The following is a 25,796-nucleotide window of genomic DNA, read 5'->3' on the forward strand; positions in this document are numbered from 1 at the left end:
GCTGTGTTTATTTTCCTAAAAAGTTATTATAAAGAAGATTTTCGGTAAAGAGTTAGGGGACTGTCTCTGCTGCCTTTCCACAGACTTTGGCCATGCCAGGCAGGTCCCCTCCAAAAATTCTGCTTAATTAATTTTTTAGCTTTATCAAGTAGGACTCCTTTACAGCAAAGCCATGCAATAAAAACAGTCCTACACATTTGTTATCACACTTACTACTAAGACACACTCTTCAAAACTAATATTAATATTAGATTTCTACTGAAGAGTCCAGCACATAATAAATACAGCTTGTAGCCAACTGACAGCTTAGTCTCATCTCCCATTCCTGGAGTATTCTGAAGCATCTTGCCTCCATATGGTCACAGCTCAATCTGTTAGCACTTGAGCTCACTGCTGGAGATGTTGCCTTCCAGGAATACAGGGCCAGCACTCAGCACCAGCATCCTGGCACTCCACACTGTACGGGTATGAAACATAGCCAAGGACTGAGTCACAAACAGAGTATCTCCCAACAACACTTTGAGTCACTCAGGCAAACAGCTTTTACCTTTCATAACAAGTGAATTAAACTGCTAACAAATAATGCTCTCTCCAGAGAGAAAGAGAGTACCTTACCAACCCCACTGCAGAAGCTGAGGGCTTCATATCACTAGAGTGGCATGAATTTCACACCACTGTAATAAATACACTCTTAACAGAATTGCAGCCTCTATTTTTTAAGGTCTTGCTATTTTAAAATATTTTGTATCTATTCAAATACACTTTGTTGTTTTTCCTTTGGGTCAAGGGTTTTTACTATCAGAAAGACTTCTCAGCACCATAATACGTGTGTGGTGGTGCGAAGCATACTGTTGACCCTAGTATAGCACTTGTCATTTGGTTAATGTTGCACAAGATCCAAATTTGGACTCACATTTGTGGTGTTTGTTTTCAGATCTCGCGCAAGTCCATCCAGACACAGCAACAAAGACAAGCTTGATAGTACATGCTGCTGAAGACCTCCTTAATGAGAATACTGGATTCCAAAGAATGGCAAACACACAGGGTCAGACTCTGTCCTCCTCCCTCTCACAGACCACCACCTCGCACCACACAAATAACTTATTTTTGCAAAAAGGGTAATAGAAATCCTTCCACTTGTCCACTGCAGTATTTTGTGAAAACACCACTAGTTGCTCCCATTTAAACACCTCCTCTGTATGTCATATCTTCAATCCTTATCTTGGTGAATCGTGAACCAGACAGTTCTGCACTGTCCAAAACAAAATAAATATCCTCCCAATAGATTTGGCTTCTCATATTGATCTGAATGACAAGTAATATTTGGCTGGCTAACTTTACACCTCCCATTAGCTCCTGATTATCAGGATCAGTAAAACCTGTTCAGGAAATTAACTTCATCACTGGTAATGCTCCTTTAAAGTCATTGAACTAAAGGAACAATTATTAGGTCTGCTATGACTTCTATTTCTCCTCCCCTTCAACTGGTATCTAAACACACGCACACACACCAGGCCATGTCTCCCATTTTGCATCTGTAGTGGATGCACATTGCTACTAGTTGCTTTTGTGCCACCCTTTCTAATCCTGTCACAGCTTCACTCCAATTTCCGTGGGATTATTTCCTCCCATTTTCCACACTACAGGGACGAAGGGAGAAACACGTATTGAGATAGCTCATTCCAGAAGGATGTACATTATAATGCAGATCTTATTCTAAATTGCTGCATTAACTTACAGCAAGACAAAAAAAGAAGCCAGGAATTATTACACAGATGTCACACAATCAAACATGAAGGATGCAGCAAGACAATAAAGATTTATGAATGGGAGTTTGCATCCTTTATCTCTTTCGAATGATCGAAGAGCATTTCTAGGCAGCAAAGCCCTTCAACAAAAGAATTCATTTCCAAAGGAAACTCCCTCACAGTTTTTCAGGAGCTCAAGTTAACATGGTGGTCAAAATCAGTGAAAATCAGTGACATAATACAGGCATCTGTCTGCTTGACAGCTTCCACCCTGGCTGAAAGAGGTAAGGCTCTCCAGGTAGATTTTTTTTTTTTTTTTTTTTAAATAAGTGTCACAGAATCACAGAATCGCTGAGGTTGGAAGGGACCTCTGGAGATCATCTAGTCCAACCCCCCTGCTCAAGCAGGGTCACCTAGAGCACATTGCACAGGATTGCATCCAGGCGTGTTTTGAAYATCTCCAGAGAAGGAGACTCCACAACCTCTCTGGGCAGCCTGTTCCAGTGCTCTGTCACCCTCACAGTGAAAAAGTTTTTCCTCATGTTCAGATGGAAATGTGTTTCAGTTTGTGCCCGTTGCYTYGCGTCCTGTCACTGGGCACCACTGAAAAGAGTCTGGYCCCATCCTCTCGACACCCTCCCTTCAGATACTTGTACACRTTGATAAGATCTCCTCTCAGCCTTCTCTTCTCCAAGCTAAACAGGCCCAGCTCTCTCAGCCTTTCCTCATAAGAGAGATGCTCCAGTCCCCTAATCATCTTTGCAGCCCTTCRCTGGACTTGCTCCAGTAGTGCCACATCCCTCTTGTACTGGGGAGCCCAGAACTGGATGCGGTACTCCAGATGTGGCCTCACCAGGGCTGAGTTTTCTTTATAGAAAACTCCTAATTTTATGACAAATTTTTGATTAGTAAACATTACACCCTCAAGGGAGTATACTTTTTTTTTTTTGCATACAAGGATACTATATACAAGACTATCAATAAAAGGTTTAAACATACTGCAGATAAAATTATTGCTACTAATTGAATATCCCTGGAGACACTTAGAAGGAGTTATGAAATAGTATTTGCACTTGATCTTTTAAAAATTTAAAGTGGAAACAGATAACAGTATCACAGCATTCCACTCAAACAATCAGGCAAAACCAAAGCACTTCTGAGCCTCTCTTCACTGCATGCCAGTCTAGAATAAATATACACAGAAAGTCAAAGGACAAAAAAACCCCTCACATGTTGAACAGATCAGCATATAAAAAGTTATATATGATATGCTTGCTGTTTCTTATTTTTACCTTCATCCAGTACTACTTATATAAAACCTGCAGAAAGGTGAGTTGTAACATTCAAATCTGTATCTCATTTTCAGTATTCCAAAGCAAAAATTACTGACATCTGTATTTCTGGATAAATTCAGAAAATTTGGATTTAGATTGTTCCCTTAAATTATTGCAATTCTGAACATATTGGGCCATAGGATCAGACMCATTTCCAACAGTGCATTTTTCTTAACATAACTCATTTTAATGTTTGACTCTGTAGAAGACACACCCTTTTCCATTTTTATCTCCAAAAACTGTACAGGAGGAAACTGTGATAATAAAAAGCTATCTTTTGCTAAAATAATAGCTGTCCAGTACACAGAACAATAGTTTTTATAGTTTTCAGAAAACAGTTCCCCCTTTGAAACACCAGTTCAAAGATTTTCAAAAGAGTAAGCAATAAGTATTACCTATTCACTTTACCATAAATACTGCAATTTCTGTGAACTCTACAAAGACAGAGCTCAAGCATGACAAGGGTGAAGCCGGTCAGTCTGGTTCCCAGGTGCTCTGCGGTGTTGAGTCGAGCCCTGCCCCACCTCACCTCACTCGCACCGCGCATTCCTGACAAGTGTGACACTGTCACATTTAGAGTATCTGCATTTGAGTGTTCCCACCAGACTACTCGCACTCTGTGCCACAGCAGTATTTCGACAGGTACTTGCATGTTTTGTAGAGCTCAAAGGTAAGTCTGAGGCTTTTCGTATGCTGATTAATGAATGCGATTAGCAATCACAGTGCTCTTTTTATGTAGTAGATGGGAAAATGATCGGTACTGTTGTAGCCAAATTCTACTTGGAGTATACTTCTGAGAAACCAACAACTAACTAAACTAAAACTAAACTAAATCTAAAGTAAACTAAAAACTGATTAAACAAATTAAAAACTGGTCTGTGATTCAAAAGTCTGAGTAGAGAAGTAACAGCCATAAACAGTGACAATAATTCACTCAAATTCATATTTCTCTTTTATTAATGCTCCTTATCAAGCAAGCATAGAATTTCTCCCAGAGTCAGTCCAGAGTCCATTTTAAATGCTATCAGGTGGGACAGGGGTATTCTGTGTACGTTAATTTACAATAAATTTTTGTAAGAAAAGATACTGCTGCATTGTTACTGCTTCTGCTGAGTTTAGTTATACTGAAAATGAACAGGAAATACAGGGCTCAGAAGTTCTGCTAGTAAATATGTACTTGTCAGGCTGCTGGCTATTAATAGAGGGGAAAAATTAACAGAATTATAAAAACAATTAAGATTTAATTCCTTTTTTATAACATTTCTAAAAATATATATGCATTATTTTCTCAGTACAATAAATAAATAATTTAAGCTTGATAATTTTATATTCCTTGCTCACTAGATTCAAAAGTATCTAATTCTTGGAAAGCAATCTGTATTTTAGAGCAAACAGTCACAGGAACAAACATCCAATATACTTCCAGGACCACCATTTGCTATTATTTCTTTTTGAATTTTTGAAGAAAACCTCTCTACATTTTGCTTTATATTTTTTCCCTCTATTTTAGAGCACTGATGCAAAGGTAAAAATAATCTGCTTTATGAAGCTTAAAAAGAACAGTAAATATGGTAAAGAATTCATTGAAAGTGCTGCAAATGTGAACATGTTATTCCAGACCAGAAGAAACAAAGAAATGCCATTAATACTTTGCTCATGTCACTGTTTACTACATAAATTAAAATACATTCTAATCATAATTGTGAGGAAGGAAAATGGTGCAAGGCTCCATTTATTAAGATGTGAAAATGTATAGTTCTGAAGATATTATCTATCCATAAGAAGGTGGTTCAATGATTATTTTCTTGCCAACTGCAGAAGGTTTGCAGACATTATGCTTATTACTGGCAGGTGGGGGGTTACATTCATGAAATACATATTGCAATTGTTTTATTTATAGTAACAAAAATCTCTGCATTTTTAAATACTCATCATACCCCTGGATATACATTTATATGAAAATCATCTTTTAAGAATTAATTTGGCCATTCTTTTCAGAAATTGCAGAAATATTGAGAGCATATCTGAACAATTTAAGGAAAACAAAACCAAATATAACATTAATGCAACACTCGTCATGATGTCTGTAGTCCCAAGAGAACTGACTTGAGCCCCAAGAAGACTTGACCTGAATGGGACCAGGACTTCACCCACAGTGTAGGGGTGTAGATGTACATATATGCGCACTAGCAGCTTCATATTGAACACTTGTTTATGTAAAGCAACCTTAGTTTTTAATTAACACCAGAATGAAAAAGATATTTGTAGCCATTTTCCAAATTTACTTCAATTAAAACACACAAATTCTGTAAGATACAGGTCCAGATCCTGCTCAAAATGGCTGTGCCTACAACACAATTTTAATCTACATCAAGAGGGTGCCTTTAAAGCAAATGTCCTGATCATATCCACCTATTGCCCTTTGACTGACAGCGCTGCAGTCTCAGAGCGCACAGACTAGGCTCCTGTCGGTAAACTAAGCCATGTGCTCCATGAGCAACCTAATGTTCGCCAGCTGCTAGTGGGTGTTCAGTCCATGGGAAGAGATGAGGGCCAGGTCAAAATAACCCCCTCCAGAAACGTGTAAAGTGTGGATGTCAAGTCCTCAGCACCTCTATGCATCTTTCACAACTGGGCTGCAGTTTTTCTAGTATAGACGCAATCTATACTGAGGTTCACACTACAGTGTCATTTTTAAAGGAAATTGTACCCATACCGTGGTGAATTACTGCTGACTTCAAATAGGGGCCTCTATGTCTCCTTATAGGGCCACACCAAAGAAGAAATTTGAGCCTTCCTCTGTTTGGAGTCAGCTTTTTTTTTACCCAGCTATCTTAGGTCTCAGATGAAATCTGGCTCTAGCAGCACAGAACCAAGAGCAGAGTGCAAAATCCACTTGGTGGATGATCATGGTGGTGACCATCCTATGCAAAATCTCATTCTTCACACTAAATAAAATTAAAGCTAGTTTAGGAATCCCTATATTAAACTGCAGCCAAATCCCATACAGATATCATTTCCACCAACTTCAGGCTACATCTGCTTTACCAATTTCTATTGAGTTAGTACTGATTAATGTCAACACCAGTGAATCAAAAGCAGAGAATAACTTTTTGCTTGTAGTCTGTTCATAGCTTCTTGAAATACATATTCAACTATAAGTAAAACTAGCTAACTCAAGGTTCAGGTTCTTCTGTTCTTCGTGTTTTGGCTAATCTATAGCATTGCTGCTTTCCTGGAATAGCATTATTTGCACATTAAGCTCTAAGGGCAATGAGTGTCTTTGAGGAACTTCAATGTTTTTCTAAACTGTATGAACTGCATGAATGTTGCACGAAAAAAAGAACAGTTAATTCTTATATGCAAAAGGGTTTCCAGGAAGTGCAGTTCTTCATAGCCGCAGAACTACAGCATACAATCTTCATAGCAAGGAGGTTTCTCCTCTTTCGTCCCCAAGAAGAAAATTACAAAAATTAGCAAATCATACAYACAAAAATACAAAGAATTTGTTCATTAGGGATGCTGACTCCTCAGTACACTGCACTAGAAATGGCAAATGCAGTAAAGCAAACTGATAGTAATTTCCCTATATAGATTTAAGTTACAGCCAAGGGAAAATAAAAAATATGACAAAACTCACTTTGTTCATTAACATGACTACTAATACAAGGGAGACAAGACCATGCCACTGAATAAAAACAATAATACTGTTAAGATGAAAGCATGTGTTTGAAAATCTTGTAAAATATATTAGCTTTTTCTTCCTTCACTGCTTTTTAGCTATTTTTAATACTGACAAAAAAACAAAAAACAAAAAACCAATACTCAGATCGCACAGCATTTCACAGTCACATGAAGGTGCATCACTCAAATTACAAACGTAACTGGAGCTGGTAATTGAAAAAATATATWTTTTTTTATCCTGAGTTTGAAGGATAATGAAAAAGAAGCTTTCTCTTTTAGTTTTTGCTAAATAAATTACAAATATTTCCCAAGCATAAATACTTCTTGCCGTATAACTGACTTCTTAGGAAATAAGCAGTCTGGAGAAGTAGAAAATACGTTAACAAGCAGATTAAATGGCRTTTTATAAATACACATACATTTCAGATAACGATCCCACCTTCTAACCACTGAACTCGGAGACATTTAAGAATAGAGTACAAAAGGAATAAGATGATAGATACAAAATGAGATACATTGACGTGATGTCAATCTGTCCATTGATGAAACGTCACCCATAGCTGAGTGCTATCTACTCTTACTGTACTTGTACTTTCCATTGCCACTTTGTCACATAGAATGAAGCTAAGTTAGGGAAAATCCACAGTTATATTAATAAAAATGATAGGGAAAAAACACAAAACAGCAGAATGGGAAGCAGCAAGTGAAAAAAACAAAGTTATTTCTTCCAGGTATAAACCTCTGTTTTTCAGATGCCCACATACACAGACAGCTAGTTAATTAACTTACTTATACTTTTTATTGTGCTGGCACATGAGAGATTATATCCGTGAGTTAAAAGCAGCATGATCTCAACCTCCCTCTCCTACTCAAAAAAACCAAACCAAAACAAAAACCCCACAGATACACACTGAACAGCATACCTGCTATAATCAAGGGGCTTAGAGATAAGCTTTCCTCATTTTTTTCCATCTAACATTTGAAAAATTAGTGGATAATATGAAGCTTTCAGTTTTCTATAGGAAAAGAAGTTTCCATATCACAAATTCAGTCTAACTGATAATCCCTGGGCTGATTTAGCTTTCAATTTGCTCCTGGCAGCATTCATACAGTACTCATTGCTCAGGGTCACAAAACATTGCCCATCATATTTCAGCACTAAATGTAACAATTATATTTCTTGACAATGGCACATAACTTTCTTTAGCATGCTCTTAGCAGTTCTACCTGACCAGAAAACCCTGCCTAGAGCATGCTATTCAAGTGTGCATCATGTCATTCTATAGCAAAGCTGTTTCACATTATTCCCTTCTGAGTACAGAATATTCTTGAGCAAAGAGTTTTTTGGTGTTCATTAATATTGCTTCAGGACATTATTAACACTCAATAAGGTTTTCAATATCAACACGTGGTAACTACTGTGACTTCAACAGTGTAACACTACTTTAAATTTTTAGCAGTTTATTTGGATCTTAACTGCTTTGTTTTGCAAATGAAACAGTATACAAAAGTGAATTTCTTGCAGGTCCTCTACATAACGAAACAAACTTTGAAGTCAATACCATGCAACGCTCCTGTGGAATGGTTTTATTTTTACTGCTAGCAAGGCTGCAGTGGACTACAAACAATATTGAGGGCACATCAGTAAATGTAAGAAATAATGCAAATAGTTCAATTACAGGTAACAATCAGTCTGTGGTCCAAGTAACTTCACATAGATCTGCTCTGCCTATGACTAGTGCCATAAATCTTTCTACCGTAAGTCACACTGCACCAACAACTGCCAGTGGAAGTGTAATGGAAAGAGCAGAGACAAGCAATCACACAAACAGTACACCTCTGAGATCCACTGATGGCACCAATTTATTTTCACATGTCACTATGGTATCAAAAGATGGAATAAATAACTCTGCCACCAACTTCATAACATCTTCAGCAATGCCTACAACAAGTGGTGACTTTTCCACAGTGCCCAGAAGTGCTGCAGCTATTCCTACAGATATGCTGCCCACAGTGACACCCAGCAACATCTCCTTCAGCACCCGCTCTGCCGCGACGCTCTCCAGGGAGAGCTCTTCCACAAACCCTGCAGCATTGCCTACTGGCAGCCCACCGACATCGTCCTCTACGAAGCATGACAGTCCTGCGACAGACTTCAATCCGATTCAACAAACAACAGAGATGAACCAGCATTTTACCAACACCTCTATTATATCATCTAATTCAAAAGATATCAGTGGAGGTAAATATCTAACTAAAGGTCCAATAGGTTTAATAAAGTTATAATGCTGAAAGTCAACCTCTTTTTCAATGAACAGGAGGCTTCACAAGATGTGTGAATTAATAAGTGATCTAGTACAGAGTAAAACTAAAATTCACCTGAAATCAAAAATAAAATGCACAGGTACCTTTTAAGAGTGTTCTCACACTTCAGCTATAAATTAGCTGACTCTTTTCACACTTTTATTATGTCAGCATAAAATCACAGTCCCACACAATCCTGCAACACCAGACCTCCACATCTCTGGAGTTCATTGGTGTGGAGTACGACTGATGGGAGTACAGGATAAAAAGATTTTTCAAATTATTTATTATTTGTTTTTTTACATTTTTACAAGAGCTCAGGAAACTTATGGTAGATATTGTTTGTTCACACTGGAATGGACCTGTAAAGCAGATGTGCAGAAATAAAATTAAAAATGCATAACACATCAATTTAAGCTCAGAAACTTTGTGACCAAAGACGACTTCTTATAAACACTTCTAGAGGAATTGCTCATTTTGCATTTAGTTATTATCAAGTCGATTATGCATGGGAAAACAATGGAGTATAAAACTGCCACGGCACTTCTCTATACTGCTGTTCTGAATTAYGTCTTCAGGAAAAGAAACAGAAGATTGGAAAACAGTAAGTTTTTGCCATTAATTAGCTTTCAAGTTTTTAAACAGGACTGAAAGGCTTATCCATCGTATCCAGTACAGTACAATTTGTACTAAGAACTGAAGGAGCATCAGGCTTTCATGTTTCCCATCATAGTTCTAAGAATTACAATGTACACAATTTTTAGATAACATGACTGAAAAGGAAGCGCGTGGTGGGGGGAAGCAAGTTCATTTCCAAGAAAAGGAGAATACCTTGAAGAAGTTTTAAGGAATCTGAGGGAAATCTTGGAGGAATGCAGTTATTTTGCTAGCTGAACAAGTGCAGAAAGCATTACTAGACTTCTGGGTGGATACTCAAAATTGGTACTCTAAAATGTAAACACTTGAAATTCAGAGGCTGCAGTTTCACCTACTGGCTTGAACAGAAATAATTACATTTAAACAGTCATTGTTGCTTATTTTTTTTAAATTAGATGGTAGGGCTTGATTCTGTAATTAAACCAGGCAGCTCTTTTTGACTAAAAACTAGTTAGCTTTTTTTTTTTTTTGTCATAGCTTTGCCTTGAAATCATGGACCTTTCCATTTTCTTCTATAAAGGCACATAATTTCTGCAGAGAAGCTGATTTAGTCACAGTCCGCAAAGTGTTTCAGACAGTGGAAGTATCAATTCACAAAATCCTCAGTTGGTATAAAGTGAGAGTGAAATATCTAATCTTACAGATTTATTATTCTGATTCAACTGTCTCTTTTTTCTCTCTTTCTCTCCTAGAGAAAACCAACAAAGGAGGAGTAATATTTGGTGTCATTTTAGGAACCATTTTGGGATCTGTGTTATTTGGTCTGATTGGATATTTTATCTGTGGGAATAAAAGTTCTGAATCATTTTCCCACAGACGACTTTATGACGATACTTCTAGAAGCGAACCAGGTAAGGAATAGCAAAAGCATTATGCATAAGACTGCTTTTTATTTCTGTACAGCACTGTTTAAGTAGTTTGGTCTTACTGAATTATTGGGAATCATACCATCAACTCCACTAGAACTACCTTTTTACTGACAGCCTTTTATTATTAAATTTTAACTTAACCAATTCTCCCCTTAACCCTACTCCTCCTCCTTCCCCAACACCCCTCACAAATTTTTTTTTTAACCTCAGGAAATATCAGGAAAAAACATATCTGGTATCACTGAACCTGTTAAAAAAAAAATACTGGAGTGTTCAAAACTACAGATCAAAAGCTCTCCCAAAATTTGACTGACTGAAACAGCCAGACTTTTTACTCATCAAACTTCAGTTACAGGATGAGGAATGAAACTATATCCGTTTTCAGGAGTAAATATATATTAAGAGGCTTAAAAAGAAGATCTCTTTTGTCTTCTCCATAAATATGTATAAGCGTATATTAAAGTATAATCACATAGTTTCATCCATTCATTGTATGTTCTTGGACTTTTTCTGAAATGTTTAAACAATTAGAGGCTAACCAAATTTTTTTCTTATATAAAATTAAACCAAAATAAAACTCAGGTAATATGTCCTTTGTGATTTAGATGCAACAGCTGAAAGCTGCCAGAAAGTCAGATTAGGTACCAGCTTTAAAAGTCAACTGATCATGATATGCCTCTGTGAAGAGGTTGAAAAATGAGCATCTAGAAAAGACTGAATTTAAATTAAGTTTATATTGAACAGCATAAATCTTAGTACAGAAAAACAAATACTTGTTTTCAATAGAATGACAGAAAACACGCTAACCAGCAATGCAGAAGTTCTGCAACACCACTGTGCTAAAGATAAAATTTACTTATGAGCTTTCCAGGAAAGTTTTAAGAGCCACATAAACTCCATTATCTAGAATCATCTAGGATCACTTGGACTTGGAATTTAGAGAAATTAAGAAGCTTTTTAATCTTTAAATCTTTTTAAAAATTTAATAATCTATATTAATCATTGTATCAAGCATAGCTATTATAATAAAACACTTCAGATATGGATTACTTATATATAGCATAACCAAGTGAAATTTCTCTTTTTGTATTTTCTTTTAACAAATATTTCTAGTTTAATAGAAATAGTTCATGCACAATTCTTAACTAGTATCATACCTATTAATGAAAATACTTTAGAGTATTACCTACAGCAAAACCAGTTACTTATTATAAAAGACACTACCACTTTTTTGCAGCCAACATGATACACTACAACATTTAAGTATTAAAGTGTCATAATCTTCCATCACACTACAGAGATAAAAGACTGATCAGTTTCTGCAGAACTGAGAGGCTGGACATTTTGGATCCAGATATTTTGTAAATTAATATATAGAGAACAAGAATCTTGTACAAGACCAGCTCATCTCCAGAGTTTTGTTCTTTTGTGGTTCTGTATATAATCATATAAAACCTGCCTGTCAGGAAACATGCAAGTTGCTTATAAGCTAGTGTAGATTCATTTCAGCCTTAGCCTGCAGTTGCATTTTACCTTGAAATCCATGTGAGCAACAATGCTTTAAGCTCAAGAAAGTTACTCTTTCCTACCTGAAGACTGAAAAAATTCTCCTGTTGGTAAAGCATCAGCCTAGGACCATTCTGCTATAAACATTTCTCTAATAAGGACTGTATGGGAGTTAATGGGAGGATACTTGTTACCTGTCATCATTAGATTTTGAATCAGGGTCTTCATCTGTTCCTACCCCAGGCCTCCATATGGAAGGAAGAGGATAATAGGGTTTAGCTGCTAAACTGTGAGGTACCCAAAGTAAAGGGATAAGCATCATTCGCACAATATATCGACAATAATTAAATTATCCTTTTCAGTTCTCCAGTTAGACAACTCACTTGGACCATACGATTTGAGTTTTGGAGAGATGTGTTATGACAAAACCAGCACGACAGACAAGGCAGAGGAAGGCAACGCAGGGTGCCTGGGTGAAGGCATTGCAATGGATGACATGATGCCATCCTGTCCCTCTGAATGATATGTGCTTCACATTATACTCTCACTCCTTATCTATATGCTCTTATTTTTCCAAAATGGTCTTGCAGCTGCTACCTTACAGCCATTACTGTACAAACGAGGTTTTGGACAGCAAGCAAAAATCACAAGATACATTGATATGTAACAGGCAGTGCCCAGTAGCAGAGCATCAGTCTTCTGCTTTGCAATGAAAAGTCTTCCTGGGAGGATATTATATGTGCTTTATTAATAAAAGTATTAGCAAATAGCACACAGGTAAAATTCTTCCTTGTGTAACTTCATTTGATATTGGTCAAGAATACAGATATTGTAACAAACCAAAATTGGACTAGGATTGCGATAATAGTTTAGTGTCAAGACAAAACCTCCCCCAGACTTAACTACCTTGATGAGAAACTACTCCATCAAACATTGTTTATATCTAATTAATGACTCAGGGCATTATTTTCCCCACATTTGTGCCTTCTGAGGGAACAAGATGTACAGAATTAGTTTTATTTGAATTGCTCACAGGTTGAAGTTTGTTGGGGAAAATGAAACTACTGAGTAACACGGACTGTGACTCTTTGATGACACAGAGTTACAATCACTACTGAAGGAGAAAACAAAAGGCTGAAGCTGCTATTTCCCTGTCAAACTGATCTGCTATCTGCATTGCAGCCTAGATCTGTAGAAATGATACAAGGGATTTTGGCACAGATCAGATGGAAGAAATACTTATCTCCGCATGGAAGGAAAGGAATCATCTCTGCCATGTACATAAACATCCTAAAAAGCATGCTTTGGTTTTATCCAGCTAAAAAGTAAATGTTATGGTGATATAGTGCAAATGATATTACAGTTCATCTGTTTGCAATTACCACAAATGTCTAAACATAAAGAACATGGGAAAGCCAAAGCAGTAAAGGCACAGAATAAACAATGAAGTGCTGAGAAAATTACTGTTCACATGGAATACATGCTTGTTATTGTGACTCTGTTAAAATGCCTTACTTAGTGTGAAGACTGTGGATCAAGTTGATGAAGTTACACCCCTAAGTGGCTGAGAATGTTGCAATAAGGGTTCATTTGCCTTGTGATCAAATTACATACACAAGCACACACACCAGAGAGAGAAAAAATGGCAGCCATTTATCATACTGCAGATGAGCAAAATAGATACTTATTTTAAAACATTTAAATGAATATAGAATTGAGTGCATAAGGGTAGTGTTAGCATTCCTACATTGAGTCTACCATGAAATCAGAATTCCCATCAAAAGTAGAACCTGAATTCTAACAGCTTCCAGCATATTGGATAGCAGACTGAAAATCTGGGACATATTCACCTGTATTAGGCAACAGCAGGAAAGCAGAGAACCACTCTGCTGCTTGAAGTTAAGAAAAATTTAGAGGTCAGCTTTCAGCTTCCTTTAGCATATATTGTGCTATCTTTCCTGCTAACAATCTAGGCACTATAGCACAAGCAAAATTCTTCCTTACACTTGTATCTTGACTTAGCTGAGAACATAAAGAGCTCTCTCTAGTAAGAACTTGCAGATAGAGATGATGGGACACTAAGAAGCTACCAGTGCTGTCTACATCAGTTACCATTTAACTAATAATGAAATGTACTTTAGGACTTTATGAGACTAATTAATAGTAATTGCAAGGCTATAACAGCAAGATTGGGAGCTAATAAAGAAATATCACTTAGGCAAGCAACTGAAGAGTGACTTTCAGTTATATTTATATTGTCTTAACTTTTAATGACTTAATTGTGCATTTAGTATGCGTGTGTGTGTGTGATCTACATGTTTGGTGCTTTACTGCTTTAAATATATTGTTTCTTGTTTTACCAGTACAGGCTCTAACATTTTTGACATTAGTTCATCCTTTACTTTCTTTTCTGTTAAAATCATTAATGCTTATTCATATATGTTCTGTAAATAAAGCTGTTATGTGCCATTCAACTCTATTTACAATTGCAAATCCCTGGCTTGAATACATAGACAGTTGTATGGATGGAAATGGTGTTATTTTCTCAGGGTTTACACAGGCAAAAGTTTACACTAGCAAAATTAATTATCTCCTGTTCTTTTAATATCAGTCTTCCCTATTTTCCAGGAACAAAATATTATTAACTTCAGTGAAAGCTAATTCTGTCAGGCACTTCATGCTGAAACCATTACATCTGACTTCTATGGCAATATTACATTGACCTTCAGAGAAAAAAAAGACTTATTGGTAACTCCTGTTCAACAGTGGCCTCTGTGTATATCACCTTGGTTGGCTTGGTGCCTCATGGCATGATGTGAGTGATGTCAGASTGAACATAATGAAATATGCAGATGAAGAATTTGAATACAAATAGTTAAATGCCTATAAACATTTAACATCAAATCATTCATTTATGTCCCTCTAATTAGCTTCCATCAAAGCATTCTCATTTATTCTATTATAATTCTCTATACGCTGTCATTTTTATATCAACTCCAGACCAGTAAATTATCCTATGTGTTTGCCTCTAAAAAGACTTCTACCTGCATGATATAAAACTCAGGCTTAAAGACATTAAAGTCATTACATTAAGAATAAAAAAATATTATTTTAACCTACTACTAGTATAGAAATTAAAGTTGATGAAAACAAAAAAGTATATGTATGATGAAATCATAATCTTTTTAAAAATTTTATTTAAAAATATAATCTCCCTATCCTTAGTAATCATATAAAAGGGATAGGTGAACTAAAAAAAAAAAAAAAAAAAATCACAGGAGAAAAATTGACTTACCCCAAATTGCCATGAAAATAGCAAAGAAGACAGTCCCTCCATTATCAAACAAATGTGTAACCTGAAGAGAAAACAAATACATCATGAACAAATAATATTGCCATCTTATCTTTTGCTCCAAAGAATCCCAGAGTACATAACAGGGAGCAGAAATTAAAAGATAAGCATCATAATAAGATGTACTCCCATGTTTCTTCTACCAAAATATTTCTCCAGTTCTGTCTTTCACTATAATTTCAGCTATAGTTTTCAAGACTGTCAAGAGTTCACACATCTCTGTCTATTTGCTTCACAAATACTGAGAGCTGCTCTGGCCATGTCCAGGCAGTTTAGAAATTCCTCCAGGATTCCACTCATATTCTGGTTCAAATTTAAGCTCATTACTTTCTATTTTAAGGTTCTTAGAACCTTAAATCTCTTGTTTTTTCACTTTTGTTTCCTTGTACATTGTTAATAACTCTTTCATGCCATTTTATTCTTTTCCCAAGCAATCCTGCAATTCCTCTGCCTGAAAGAATAGTACATATTGCTTTTTATCCAACCATCTCAGCCTSTAAAATGTTCCTGATGACATATTCTCCTTCTTAAAGGCTAGTGCCCCATAACTCCCACAAACGTTATAWAAATTCTAAATAACCGCCAATGAAGTGTAATTCTACACTGTGCACTTAATTTCACCTCATGAATGGTCTCGTTTGTTGGATTTATCCCTTTTCTTACTCTTCATTATAAGCTTTTGGGGGAAGAATATATATCTTGCTGAAAAATCCAGGGCTCACCAATAGAAAATAAGTAATAAATAATTTTCACATGCCTGTGGATCACTTTAAGCATCTGAGTGGTCCATGGGATGTCCCACCTTTTAGGAAAACGTCACAATTTATATTACAAAAATCTAGAAGTTATTATATGCAAGCCATGATATGAAAGGGTATTTAGGAAGCTGAAACCAATGTAGTTTCAATAGATTGAATGTTGGCAATTGACAGTGATTTATCCAGGGATAATGGGTCTAAATGCTTTGAATGAACAGTGGTTTAAGATGTAGCTGAGCATTAGTAAGCAGAACACTGGCTTTAAATTCCCATCTGAAAAAAAGCATAAATCATTATGAGATAATAGACCAAATCAATAGAAAAACTTACTGAGGGGCACATTTTTAGAAAGAGGATCTGAAGACACAGGAAAAAGAAAAGGGAAAGTGACACAAATGTTTTTGATATGTATTATCTTAAACTCTGCAGACAATTTATGGTGATTTTCTACCCTTTGAAATAAGAGTATTTGTCATATTCTTGAAAAAACTTTGATTTCATTGGTGTTGAATCAATTTTTGTTTTCAGGGCCAACTTTGAAGCTCTTACCATGAAAGGAAACCCTTCCTTGTGCCTATGAAGTGTGTAGGTAATCAGATTAAGTTTTGTAGCACTGTGACCTTCCCTTACACGTGAATGTGTTCTGGCCATCAGGAATGCTCTTTATGCAAGGTGTGTCTCAAAGGATACAGGATGTTAGGACTGACAGCTTGCCTCAGGCAGTTTAGCGAACACACTCAAGCAAGAGTACGATGCATAATAGCTTCCCTGTGCTTTGTCATTGGGGCTGCCCTCCGTAGCAAGAGCCAGTCCTGCTGACAGATTTTCAGTCTTTCAGATAAGGCTGTCATCATTGCTTCTGCCTAGCAAATTAATAGGCGGCCAAGGGTATTTGGTAAGAGATCTAATTCTTGAAAAAGTTAATAGAAACAGTGTTGCTTGCCTCTCTATTTTATTCCTTCTCAAGTTAAATGATTCTAATATTGAGAGGATATACTAACAACACGTAACTTTTATCCGCACGCAAGTCTGGCTTTATTCTTTATGGTACCAAAGAAAATGAGAATTTACTATCTGATATTTGGTATCAACAAGTCCAATGTGCTCTCTGTATGAATCACATAATGGGATCATTGTATGTACAACTATGTCCTTTCCTTTGTTTTTCTATTGCTTTCATAAGGCACAAAGAACACCAACATAATAGGTATGAGACCTATTATCACCTCACTGAAAATGTAACTCGTGAACAAAGGCAGCAGAATAAACCTGATGAATATTTCAGTTTTGAATGTACGTATATGTGAATAAGTGATTTTGGATATTCTGCTCCGCAAACAGTGCATCTTTCCAAGGAAATACAAAACAAATGAACAAATCCAACCCAGYAGATTTAGTGCTGCTAAAAGTAGGAAATATGTATCTGGCTCCAGATCTAGCACTATCGTTAGATACAGAGTTTGGGTTCTAATCATTCAGTACCACACTCAGAATAAAGAATTGAATGGCTTAAATACTAATTGAATAGACTGAGGCCCACATTGACCAGAGGCTTCTAAGCAGAAGTGGCATACTCTAAGAACCAGGCCTAGTCAGTCAGCATACCTGCGTGATATTATCATCATATGTGATATCCTGCGCTTTGAATCCACTCTGAAACAACACCCTACCCATTGTGCTTGATGGGAGACGCGATGGGAGTGCAGCTAACTGAGACGTAATGCACCATGCTGATCACTTATACTGATTAAAGAGTTCATTTAATGCGGACAAGAATGACGACTTGGGCGTTCTGTTATTCAGATTACAACCCAGCTATTACACTGCTTTCCCTTAAATTATAAACTTCACTTCAATGTGATTTTTAAAGGGACATGAAAAAAAGAGGGAGGGGATGAAAGAAATGGTCAGTAACAAGTAGGAAAAAGGGATCTTTGTATTTTGCCTCCGGCTTTGCAAAAAATTTGGCAGAAAAAACATTTGAACTATATGATTTTTTCTGTATTGTTCTATCCAAACTGCTCCTAAACATGGAAAATTGGCAGATATTAATGAAGGAAATCCTTGACAAGAGTTTTAATAAAGTAAAATATGAGCACAAGGCCTTATATAGATGAGCAGGCCCAGGGAGGGAAACTTCACTTAGTTAAAGTAACTTACTAACTTACTTTTCCTAATTAACTCAATGCTTGTGCACTTGCATACTGTAAGTTATTTCAAAGTAATGGATAAGGATTAAAATACTTTTTCCAGAATAAGAGTGTCTGCCTGGAATGAATCAGGGAGAGCTTCCCCTACATTTCAGCTCTTTGGCTGTGCATGAGGAAGACAGAGAAGCAAGTTATGTTCCAACAACAACAAAACCTGAGGTTGACCAATTTTTCAGAGCAAAAGCTTTGGCAGGAAAGTTGGGAGCCTATACTAATGCTCACAGGTTTTGCAGACATCAGAAAAWGACACTTGTGAAGATGAGTGATTACTCCTTGTTTTCCCTGGTTGTCATCTGATTTTGAATCAAGGAGATTGGTTTGAAAAAGTGTGGAAGTAGTAGCTGGGTGGAATGTTACCTTTTCTGCTACAATTTGTTATTTATGACGTGCCATTAAAAAGAGATGTTTGCATGATTTAAGCACAAGATCTCAGTGCAAATATAAGTGTGAGGAAAAATTGCTGCTTATTAAACRGGGTTGTTAAAATAACAGGATCTAAAATTAATACATTTGGGACTGCAGTATCCCTATAATTTCCTGTCAAACTGCAGTGGACTGCTAAAGAGGTACTGGCCATCCTCTAAAAAGAGGCAATTTTGGGATGGGCTGTATGGCTTGCATAATGCTATTTCCATTAAGAAAGCTCTTACCTTCAGTAGACATTGTAAAACTTAGAAAATTCATAAAAAAATGAAGTGATGAAAAGAATTCATGGAGCTATTTTCTGCTATAAAGTTATATCCATATTTAAAAATAAAAAACTGAGTTTTGCTTAAAAATGACAATTTCAACACAGAATTTGTAGTTGTTTCAAAACAACTTTTTCATTTGTCATTATAAAATAAAAYGTTAAATTTGTAAAGTTAAAACATAAATCATTTTTATCAATCTCAAATGTTAATTTTTTTGAATCTTCCTTCATAGAGAGTTTGGAAATATCCAGTTTTACTAAAGTCCTTTCTATGCCAAATTTCAAAATCTAATATGATATCCATTTTCTCTCTTCAACCTAGAGACAATTAATGTTCTACAGATCTTGCTCAGAAGTCTGTATTTATCTTCTGAGCTAAAGAATTCCAAGAAAAATGTTGAGATTGTTTTCCAGCATTGTGCATTCCACACATCAAAACATATTGATAAATGTGTTCACTTGAAATCATTGCATGTACACAGAAGTAATTGTGATTATTCAAGTTTGAAGGATAGCTTCTTGTAGCAAAATATTTATTTGTGTAAAATCTTTGCATTAGCTTGACAGAGCTAAGCACATCACAGGCATATTATAACCCTGTGAAATGCAAGAGAATTCCTTTAAGAGCAGAAATTCAATCACCAAATATGCAAGTGAAACAGAATAAGAAGTCAATTACAGGGGAAAGTAGAAAAAACCTTCCAAGAAAAGTTTTGCTGCTCAGGGGACTTTATAAATTGATAAAATCAATAGGGATTTATGAAGAAAGTGCTCACATATTAAAGCAAATCATAGAATCATCTCTGAACATTTCAGAAATTTCAAACTTATTATAAGTATGAATTTCAAAGGCTGAAAACTCTGCAGAGAAACAACATGTTTTGTAGGAATCTTTGCTGAAAGTAGGGCTGCCATTATACAATGAAAGTGGACTTTCAGACAGAAAGTATCTTGAAAGCAATAAGCTAATAATTACCTTGGCGTATATGCAGCTTTCATTGAGTTTTTGTAGTGTGCAATTGCGTTCACACATAGGACACATGATGGTTTCGTTTGCCTCGCAGATCTCTTTGCTTTAGCAGTAAGACAGGAAAACAAAGGTTATAAAAAGGCTTGTAGCATTCTTAACATTTTCTCAGGATCCACTGTTTGTGGTCTACATTTGTTAACATTATGCTTACGCTGCAAAACAGGCTCAACAAAATAATTTAAGAGTGAATATTCAGAATGAAAAGGGAAACCCTAAGTCTACTGAAGTCAGTAACCTTAAAACTTTGGGCACCTGAGTTGTATGCAATATCTTTGGGCATCAGGCTACTCCTCTCACGCTTGTAAATATCTCCAACAGAAATATCACAAACAGAAGAACAAAACATTGCTACTTGCCAGCTATTTACCACACATCTACAAAAGTTAAGTAGAAGATACATTAGAGGCTGGACATTATTGGCATTACTATGCTGATTTCAATCAGCTTATGCCAGTTCCCATCAGCTGAAGATCTGCTCCACAGTACGATGGCATACACACTTAGATCAGTAGGTTGCTATGTAAAAACCTATAGTTAATAGCCATCATAGGATGACAGGGATTTCTGGCATTAGCATTTCAAGTATTTGTGGTTTTATTTCCCCTGGATCAACTTATGCAGGTGACTAATGAACAAACATTTTAATAGCTTCGTTTTGGGAGGAAAAATCTGTTCAAACCACAGTCCACTGTTCAAAGATCTTAAGATTCAGGATGATGTAGTGTCATTGACTTCATTGGGACTATTCATACTCAAAATGAAGTACATAATTAAGTGTCTTGACGAAGGCAAAAGGGAATTAACAGAAATGGAAAAACGAGTTTTAAGACAAATTTTAACTGTAGTGAGTAAGCTTCCCAAAGAACCTCATTGACTGATCGCCTTTCCCCATCCTTTATCCTTGCTGAGATGCAGAAGAGAGCCCTAAAATGATTTTTATGTCGCACTAAGAAAGTAGCAGTAGAAACCAAATGCCAGGAAATCTCTCCTGATTTGTGTTTAAATAAACACTGTGCTTTCACTCTCCCTCTCATAAAAGCTGAATTTACAGCTCTGAATTTACATTTCTAATGCTATTGGAAGATTACGTTTATTTCCAAATAAGTACATCCATTAAATCCTGTCTCTGAAACAACAGTAATAGAAATAACAGATCACACCTGCCCAAATGCCATTTATGTGATCTTAGGTCATACTTCACATGACATCACCATTGCTAATTCACTGAAACCCTACAACATAATGTGGACCTGATAAAGAAATTATCCTAAGCAGCCCTTAAGCCTGAGTGAGCCCAGACAGTCATTTCAGAGTTGCAATGCAATTCTTAGTGTCACGTAAGAGAATTTTCTTCACTGCATTTTCTTTCAAATAATTAAGTACAGAAAATAAAATCTCAACAATATAATATAATAGTTGAACAATAATAAAAACTGTTGGCAAATATAAGGCCAAATTGTGCTGTGCTCTGAATTTAAATTCTATATTATAAAGGTCATATTTTCCATGTTCTATATCTCGAGTTAAAAGCTTGGTTTGTTTTTAATAACACATGAAGCTTCACAAAATTACACTGACACCGATAAGTTACACGCATTAGCACTTCTCTGTAAAGACAATAACATTTGTTAGACAAGCGCTCACGACAGGTGCAGTGTTAACYGTTACTGCAATCTAACTCTTCAGTATAACAGCGCAAAGTAAACTGCTTTGTACTGTCCTCATGGACGTATCTGCAATCTGACTAGAGGGATCACATCAGTTACGGTGAAAAGATGCCAAATGTGCTGCATTAGAGTCCCGGCCTTTCTGGTTAACAGACCACAAAGGGACAAATTACAACAGTGTTAATTACTGATATGTACAAACCCATTAAACCCATCAAAACCAACCTTCTTTAAAACCATCAGATTTATTTTTGTACAGACTAATCAACATATAATAGCTTGGCATCTGTCCTGAGAATAATGATACACAACAGATACGGCACATAAACCATTGAAAGAAAAGAAYACAAATAAAAAAGAGTGCTGAAGAACTGTTGAAAGCCCTTCCATGTGATTACTACTTTACATTTTTCCCAGTTTAGCTACGGGAGGGCAAATGGATCAAAATATATTTAAAAGCGTATGAAACAAGAAATACAGGTACATGATCTGCATTTTTGTTTCTGCATGTCAGAGCCCTAAGAATGCAGTCTAAATATTCTGGAAGCTACTATAAACTTCAACAGAGATTCTCCAAAATTTTTGTTTGGTTACCTTCATTTCACAACTGAACCTTCAAAATAGCTGTCAACACTGTAATCACAGTACTCTCAGGGATCTCAGTGCTGAATCCTGGCAATGGCAGTACTACAAAGCTTTATTCCAAACTCCCTTGCTCATCTAAGAAAAAGAACATCCTCAATTCCAACCTGCTTCCAATAACACTGCCTGTCTGGTGCATCTGTGTTGTGACAGAAAAGTGTTCTGCTTTCTAGTCACGCAGAACGAAGAAACTTCTGCTTCTAAATATGGACATACATGTGTGTTTGCTCAGAACAGTATCTATTTCCTGATAGCACAATGTGCATGCAGGGTTTTTTTTGCCTGTCTTATTAGACCACCTTCTTCCTCCCTGCATAATAAATTTGAATCAAGTGATTCCACCAGATCTGAAAGTCTTTTTGCTAAAACTTTAACCAAATGAGGGGGACATACTCTATGAAAAGAGGCAAAATGCAGCATGAGAGGAGGCACTTGCCCTGGATAAGAAGGAAGGGTACCACCAAAAGGGAGCAAATATGCTCCATTTTCAACTCACCTGCAGCCAGCCAGGGAGGAACTATACAGATGACCCTTCTGTTATACAGCCTTGCAGCTACCCGCCAGGGCGCCGCATGGTTCCATGGGGCTGGGACCTGTCCCACCACCCTGCAAGCTAGCAGGGCAGGCCCAGAGATCGTGGCCAGGTTCAACCAAGAGTCGAGATCACCAGGCAAGCTAGTGGTCACGAGGCAGGTCTGAGGTCAAGCTGGGAAGTTAGCCTGCGGGTCGGGGTTGGGATCAGTGCTGGGAAGGGTAACCAGGTCAGACACAGCCCCATGATGGCTGAGCAGCACTGTGGTGATGGGGCCAGGTTGGGCAGTTGGTCCGCGGTTGGGATTGACGGGGCCTGTGGCCAGACTGTGGCACTGCCGCGGCRTTGCAGGACAGGCACTGACGGCCCCAGCTGGGCTGATGTGGCGGCCTGGGCTGGGTGGGTGGGGGAGGCCTGGGGGTGGCAGGGACATCATGGCCTGGCAGTGCCCATGGGGCTGGACACCAGCACTCAGCCTGACCTCTTTGGGCTGCTGCTGCTGCGGCCAAGGCCATAGCACTCAGGAGACAGAGGAGAATCATATAACTTTCACCATGGGAGCGAAGGCTCATCACTACAGATCTGCTTATAAACACTCTAAGTGAAGAAAAACTGCACCAGAGGATCCACACACAGTGAGACATCACCAGTGAGCTGGGTGCAYGCAGCAGGAGTTTGGCTCGGCACCTGCAGTGAGCCATGGGGCACCACCCCAAGRAAAGCCGGGTGCAGCAGGGGGAGATCTTATGGGGCTGCTGCGTAGCAGAACAGTCCCTGACTTGGGAGCAGAGGTGAGCTTCATATATTTTTTAAACAAGACAACCTAGCTGTTGAATGCAACGTCATTCTTCATAATCCTCTAATTATTGCTTCACAAAATCTATGGCTGGTATTGTAATCAGCATTTGATGAATATTTTATAGCAAGATATGCTTGTGCATTTGCTTATTCGTTCTGTGCTGAAAGTGCACTGGATCTTGGTGAAAAAAATAATAAAACGGTCATTTTCTCTCTCCAGCCACTAGAGGGAGGCTTCATGTTAGCTAACCCAAATCCAACCACATCATTCCAAAAGGTGAACGGACATCACCGAAAAAAAGCACACTTCTGTAAAAAGGATTTAATCAGCTGATAAGTACAAATTTTGTAGTAGCCAGGGCAGATGAAAAACAGGTTTTGTCACAGAATTTATTATCATACCATAAATCAACACTTCCTACCACCCACTGGTTCCTAATAACAGACAGTAATAGGACAAAACCTCAGTTTCACATGAAATAGTATCATACTGAATAACACTGAATAGCGATTTGGAGCAATGTTACAATTATGATACTAACATAATGCCCTGACACTAACCCTGAAGTCCTAATTGCCACTGGGTTTCCTCTGTCTAGATTTGGTCAGAATTAAAAGACCTCCCTCAGTCTCTTGCTGATTGCTGATGAACATTGCATTTGCATACTGTGACAGCTGCAGTGCTCAAAAATAATATATTTTAATACCATTATTAACGTTTATGTAGCTGTTTTCTTTAACTGACTGCAGAAACACTAGATAAATAATCTCACAGTGCCAGAATATGGCAAGAATAAGGATATTTAGGTTGCTTAGTCTGTCTGCCTGCCAATGGATTACTCCTTTCTGCTGTATGTACGAGGTTTCTGTTTAACACTCACTAAAGGTTGAGTAAGCATATATGGCAAGGAGCAGCATACTTTATATCTTTTATCACTGTCCATTATAATTAGTTAAGTATACAAGGTAATACAGGCAAGATCTGCATACATTTTATCAAGCCAGTCACAATCCACTTGCGTTAGGTAAACCCTGTTCTTGAATCCATGTATAACAGCGGGTCTTATTAATTTGGTCATAGCAACTCACCGATAGGACAGTATTGTGTAATGACTATAGGCAACCCACAGCTAACCACAGATTCACACCGTCAATGGCAGAGATGAGCTTCTGCCCCAAATTAACACATCCAGATTACAGAKGTCCTTCAACTGCCATAAAGCGCACAGCTGGGGTAGACATTCTACATGGTCTAGTGCAGGTCTAGTGGTCCTCTGTAAATATTCTGAAATTAACACCAGTTAACGTTAGCTACAACAAAGAAATATATAACTCTCCCCCCATGCTCATTAGGCATCTAAAGCTTACATAGTGGCTCACCTAGCTTTCATGCTTTTGCATCTCCAGCAGAGTTCAGAGCCACCAGCAGGCACCTTGGCTTTCCGCGTAGCACAGCATGGCACCAAGGTGCCCCAGAAAGGGACCAAAACCAACTCACCTGCATAAAGAGCTAACTAAAATCTGCATGTTCTGTGTGCAGCTGCTCAACAGCAGCTGAAAGGAAGAACTGAGGACAGGAAAACGTAAAGCTAGCCTACCTCTGCTCTCCTGAGAATTACACTGACCAAAAGCAGATAACTGCATCTCATTTTTAAAAGATCTAAGCAAGGGTCGTATTCTCCTTCAAGGGAGAAGAGGAGCATGACACACATACAAACATATAATAGCTCAAAGTTTGAAAAATCTAAATTCTGAGAAATTCTGTTCTTTCTCTTGGGGAGCAGGGGAGTGCCAATACCACACATTTTTCTTCCACAAGGAGTGTCTGAAATATTAAGCTGCACCCTGATAATTATAGATTATGGCTCTTTGTTCTCCTGTTGTTGAAGCTGTGCCATTGCACAGCTGAAGAATACAAGATTCCCTGTTCAACAGTTCTAGGCCCTGCTCTGAGGACAGGCTGATCATGTAATTTACATTGCATTCATTGTATACTGCATACATTTATTGTATA

At 37.4% G+C, this 25,796-nt stretch overlaps 1 protein-coding gene across 4 annotated transcripts in view; it reads right to left on the reverse strand.

Annotated features, from left to right (window-relative positions):
- The window catches only part of ANO3 (anoctamin 3), a 226,587-nt gene that overhangs the window by 24,043 nt on the left and 176,748 nt on the right, over window positions 1–25,796 (reverse strand). For all 4 annotated transcript variants that reach the window (XM_026073101.1, XM_026073100.1, XM_026073102.1 and 1 more), the window contains 2 exons: window positions 20,090–20,186; window positions 15,398–15,458 (listed from right to left, as the gene is read on the reverse strand). In XM_026073101.1, coding sequence (XP_025928886.1) covers window positions 15,398–15,458; window positions 20,090–20,186 — 158 coding nt within the window. The remainder of the gene's footprint in view (window positions 1–15,397; window positions 15,459–20,089; window positions 20,187–25,796) is intronic.

Source organism: Apteryx rowi, unplaced genomic scaffold (assembly GCF_003343035.1).
Source record: "Apteryx rowi isolate R43461 unplaced genomic scaffold, aptRow1 scaffold_360, whole genome shotgun sequence".
Taxonomy (NCBI): Eukaryota; Metazoa; Chordata; class Aves; order Apterygiformes; family Apterygidae; genus Apteryx; species Apteryx rowi.